At 39.1% G+C, this 5207-nt stretch overlaps 1 protein-coding gene across 1 annotated transcript; it reads right to left on the bottom strand.

Moving 5' to 3' along the window:
- Window positions 1-779: 779 nt before the first annotated feature.
- On the bottom strand, window positions 780-4773 carry LOC121699074 (putative high affinity immunoglobulin gamma Fc receptor IC). Its single transcript, XM_042081716.1, has 10 exons — window positions 4509-4773; window positions 4009-4275; window positions 3555-3830; window positions 2953-3195; window positions 2735-2854; window positions 2578-2602; window positions 2194-2363; window positions 2014-2067; window positions 1863-1913; window positions 780-1547 (listed from the first exon to the last, which is right to left on the bottom strand). Exons 1-9 carry the CDS (start codon window positions 4600-4602, stop codon window positions 1867-1869), a joined length of 1296 nt encoding a protein of 431 aa, XP_041937650.1. The 5' UTR covers window positions 4603-4773; the 3' UTR covers window positions 780-1547; window positions 1863-1866.
- Between the last annotated feature and the right edge of the window lie 434 nt (window positions 4774-5207).

The following is a 5207-nucleotide window of genomic DNA, read 5'->3' as shown; positions in this document are numbered from 1 at the left end:
ATATCTACAGCCTATGACGCAAATTGAATTGCCATGTCCGGTATACGGATGTCTGCTTTAGTTGACTAGATTTTAATCGGTCAAGCTGAAGAGATGGTGCCCGTTAATGTTTGTGCAAAAAGGCTGATTCATGTTATTTTGCAACTGCGGCCGCCCCACAAAAATGTTTCATTTTGTGAGTGAGATGTCCACGCTGTCCCCTCTGTGATGCGTTCGCCCCCCAGTTTCAGAGCTATTCTAAATGCAAAATTGCACAGTGGGCCGTGACTGTAGTTAACAAACTAGATCCTAATAGAAAACTGTTAGCTTTCCTGGTTAAATGGTATAAGTTAGGCCTATTACACAACATAAATTGTGCTGGCGACCCAAATAAAATCTCCTGTGACCCACCCGTGGGTCGTGACCCAGTCTTTGGGAACCAATGGTCTAGGCTACTGAATAAGCATAAAGTCAAACCTTTAGATGAAAAACACTCTTTAATAATAAAATAAACTGCTAATGAAGTTTACTTTTGACCCTCAAATGTATCGCCTATAACCATGTGATAAAAGGACGTAACAGGAAATTATTTGGCTGAGCAACTGAGGTTAATATGTTTGTTTTGTCCAAATGATGTCTGTCTATCGTTATTGCACAGAAGAAAACTGGAATGTTTCATTTGTCTTCAGTCTAAGAGTGAACTGCAGATGTCTTCAGTCAGTGTGATAAAATAGTGTCAGAATTTTATGACGCATACATGAAGCCAACGAAAACAAGGAAGTACAGTATTCACTCTTTATTATTTCCAATATACAAAACATGTTATTAAAACAGAAATATATGGATATATTTTAAATGTACTTTTAAGTGTGTAAAAATGTTCATATAAGACAAAAACCTCACCACTTAAAAAAAAACATGTATTACAATTAAAGTCAGAAAGTCTGCATGAGATAAAGTAACCTTATAAAAATGTATGAAAATAAAAATACTGAGTAATATTTCACATAAAATTATCATGTTACTGTAAATACTGTATGAGCTCATTGCCTACCATTATATAACAATTAAGTTTGCTGTTCAGATTTAATGATGGTTAGTACATTACAACAATGTACTTAGATAAAACATATTTACATGAAGTTGTGTTGCTGGTCTCTTTTGAAAGAACACACACTAATTATAACTCATTTTGTGTTTTTGTCCCATAGAGAATAGAGTAATACACTGCGTTTGAGAATACACATGTGTAACATACATTAAAACATTTACATTAAAGCTCATAATAATAAATCATACATTTACAGTATGGATCAAAGGTAATATTGTGATGTTGCGGAAGTCCTACGCCTTGACAGGTGGAACTTTACAAACTTACTGAAAATTTACATCATACTGCTTTTATAATTCCTCGTCCAGTAAACTCATACACCATCATGCATGCATCATTCAACTTTTAAATATTCATTGGACATTTCCTGTCCTTACCTTTATCTGTCATAAGTTACATATTTTTCCATTTTCTCAAGTATCAGGGAGATCCACATCGTCATATCCCTCCTCATAATCTGGAAGACTGAAGTTAGGAGGATGGTCATCATAAACTCTAGATCATTCTTTGTTTTCAAAAAATACTTTGTATTGATACATGCTTTCCTTTAGACAGATGTTTCACTGTCAAGTCCATGACTGGTGTATATGGTAGCTTTATGTATTTGCCACCAATACATTTCAGATATGTTAAAAACAATCCCCTTGGATGAAATTGTAAATGCAGTATTGTTTTATCAGTTGTTACTGGTTATGAATCTGCATTATATTTAAAAAACTGTAAAACACATCAAAAGTAATATTTAGATGTTTGGTTGAACAACGTGTTCTACCTTCTTAAGAGTCCTTGGATGATTCAATTGTTTCATAGACATCTGTAGTACCTGTTTCAGATATAATTAATTCAGAAAAAGTAAACCTTAATATAGTGCAAGAATAACCAGATCAATCTATGCAGATATTTCATCATGTGATCACACAGACCTTTCTGCAGTGGCATATACAAGGGTGTGAGGGTGTAATAGTCATCTGTACTTCCTATGTGAAGGAATGAATGATAAATCATTACAATGAGAGAATTGTATTTGTTCTACAAAAAATCAAAATCTAAACTACATTCTCATTAGTACAACTCAAAAAGATAAACATAAGAGCCAGTCTTACTCTTCTGCAGAGGCATATACTCTGACTGAGTCCCCTCTCTTCCTGCAGACTGAATCTGATTCCGCTGGTCCCGATCTGAACTCTGATTGGTCCTCTGGTCCGGGTCTGAACTCTGATTGGTGGTCTGGTCCGGGTCTCTACTCTGATTGGTGGTCTGCAGTTGCTGGTCTCTACAGGGACACAGGGATCTGTCATGTGCTGACAAAGTAATGATGTATGCCTGATTGTTGAAACCCATAAAGAAAATATCCAGACTGTTAACACGGGTATAGACTATAAAGACTGGTTATTAAGTAATCTGTGGCTAAATCATATTCAGGGTTAAGGCATTTCTGAGTAGGTCACAGCTTCCCATTAACAAATTAAATTGTGAAGAAAACTTACAGGTTTCGCTCCACTGTACCGGAACCTGAAACATCAATCCAATGTCACGTGTCATTTTTTAATCTGTCTTTTGTTAACATTTGAATAAGAAATACCAGCCGGTATGTCAGATGCAACACATTAATCATTTCCATAAACTGGTAACATGTACTCTTACCTTTAACTTTGTAGGAGTGATACAGTAATATGGCCAGTAAAATAACCAGAGCAAATGCTATAAGGAGCCTAATCACCACACCTACTTCTACCACCAACTCAGAGGACCCAGAATCTAAAACTGTAAACACAATGAATAATTGACAGTCATGGCTGTTACTGATATCCAAATACCATTGATGTATACATAACCATTACATGACTATTAAACTCTCCAACCTCTGACTGTGACCCGGCTCTCTGGTGACTCTCCTCTCTCTGTGTTGCTGCACTTATAGAGGCCTTCATGTGCCTTTGAGACGGCAGGGATGGTCATCTCTCCTGTGGTGGAGGTCTGCAGGAGTGTCCCATCTTTGTAGAAGTCAGCACTGATGTTTGATGGGTAGCGATATCTACAGCGCAGAGTCAGAGGATCTCCCTCAGTCACAGGATGGACAGGACTCTCCAGGATCACATCACCTTCTGCACAAAGACTTTACTCATTTACTTTCCTACCAAAAGCAATCACACTTTCCAAATTCAGGTGACTGATAAAGATCTTGGCAAAGTCTGAGAATTTCCTTCACTGCTAGAAGGATGAAAGTCTGCTGAATCACCACATGGAAAACCAGACACAACTAGAGTGGCATTCAGAGAGCACACATCTCCGCAGAAGCTATCGCAGCTCTGGGTTCTGTACTACGGCACTATTTTACAGTAGATTACAGTGAATCATTTAAACTGACATTAGTGAACTATAGAAACACACACACATACTCACAATAACTTTATATTTACATGTATATATATACTGTATATATATTCTAATGAAACAAACTAACCTATACACTTGATCTCAACTGCATCACTATATTGAGTATAGAAGACTGGGTCTCCTCTCCCAGCTCTGCACCAGTACTGTCCTCCATCAGAGACTTTAACAGAGCTGATGCTGTAGGAGTTTCCATCAGTCTGGGCCACAGGATCAGAGGTCTGTGTGTCTTTGTACCAGTAGAACACCAAACCAGAGGAAACACCCAACAACTCACATCTCAGAGTCACTGAGTCTCCTGTGAGGAGCTGGTGGTCTGGACTTAATGTGACTTTGGGCTTTGATGCTGAAGAGGAAGAAACAGTCATTATCAAACACATCTCAACAAAGTTAGAATGTCACACAGCACATATGCACACGCGCACACTCCCACACACACACACACACACACACACACACACACACACACACACACACACACACACACACACACACACACACACACACACACACACAGTAGTTACCTTTAACATTAAGAGTTATTTTCCTGCTTGGTTGTGATGCTGTGGGTCTGTCTCTCCTCTCCCCCTGACACCAGTACTGGCCCTTATGAGACTCTGCAGCTCCTCTGATGGTGAAGGTGTTTCCCTCAGACACTGGGGTTCTGCTGGACCCCTTATACCACTTATATGTCCAGCCACTGAGAGACTCCATCACACACTTCAGAGTGACCGTCTCTCCAGTGAACACAGGACTCTTGGGCTCTACAGTCACTGTAGCCAAAGGCAGCTCTGCACAGGAACACATGGAGAGAATGAGGAACAAAGATGAATGAGTGTGAACTGTTCTCATTAGATCACAAAATACCTGATAACACATGCCCATGTAATATTTGATTTTAAGCATGTATCAGTATATGATTCAGACATGATACCTTTGTATATTATTACTAATTTTTAGATAGAGAAAGCACTCATAAAACAATATCACCTTCCACTTGTTTTTTTGTCTGTTTAGAACTTACCTTCCACTGTAATCTGAACAGTATTGCTCTGAGGTGAATATGTCCCACTACTCTCTCTCAGTCCATAGCACATATACTCCCCCTGGTCAGACATAGTGGCTCTGCTGATGGTGTAGGTGTTTGTCTCAGAGGTTTTAAATAAATACAACCCATGTTTATACCACACATATGTCCAGTCTCTTGTAGGATGTATTGCACATGTCAGAGTGACTGTTTCTCCAGTGAACACATGACTGGTTTGTACTGTCAGTTCAAGCTCTGGAAAAGCTGTGTTGTGACAAACAAATTGTAAATATGTTTATGAATACAACCTCTCAAGTAAATAGAGCCATATGACAGAACGATACATCTTATACATCTATCATGACCCTAAATGAGTGATCTGACCTTCAGGACTCAGTCTGTCTGCAATTTTTATCAATCTGTATTCACCTGTGACACTGATAGAGAAAGATGTACTGCTCTGAGAATTCCTCGGCCGAATTCCTCCATGTCCTTTGCATGTGTACTGGCCAGCATCATCAGGAAGAGAGATGGTGATGGTCTCCCTGTTCTGGCTGGATATCTGGTCACTGTCTTTATACCAGTCATACTGACCCCAGTGTGTGTGTTCTGCTATATCACACCTCAGAGTGACTGTATCTCCAGGATAGAAGGGAGGCAGAGGAGACACTACAGTTACTGCAGCTGTGGGCAGAT

Source organism: Alosa sapidissima, chromosome 23 (assembly GCF_018492685.1).
Source record: "Alosa sapidissima isolate fAloSap1 chromosome 23, fAloSap1.pri, whole genome shotgun sequence".
Classification (NCBI taxonomy): domain Eukaryota; kingdom Metazoa; phylum Chordata; class Actinopteri; order Clupeiformes; family Clupeidae; genus Alosa; species Alosa sapidissima.
The sequence above is the reverse complement of the archived record's forward strand: the minus strand, read 5'-3'. Positions and strand labels throughout refer to the sequence as shown.

Bases quoted from the DNA above. Each gene is read 5' to 3' on its own strand.
- LOC121699074 (XM_042081716.1), bottom strand. From the start codon at position 4,602: ATGTCTGACCAGGGGGAGTATATGTGCTATGGACTGAGAGAGAGTAGT. The intron at 3,196-3,554 runs GTTAGTTTGTTT...GTCTTTGTGCAG, and splicing joins AGTTGAGATCAAGTGTATAG to AAGGTGATGTGATCCTGGAG. The intron at 1,914-2,013 runs GTCTGTGTGATC...TATCTGAAACAG, and splicing joins GTATATGCCACTGCAGAAAG to GTACTACAGATGTCTATGAA.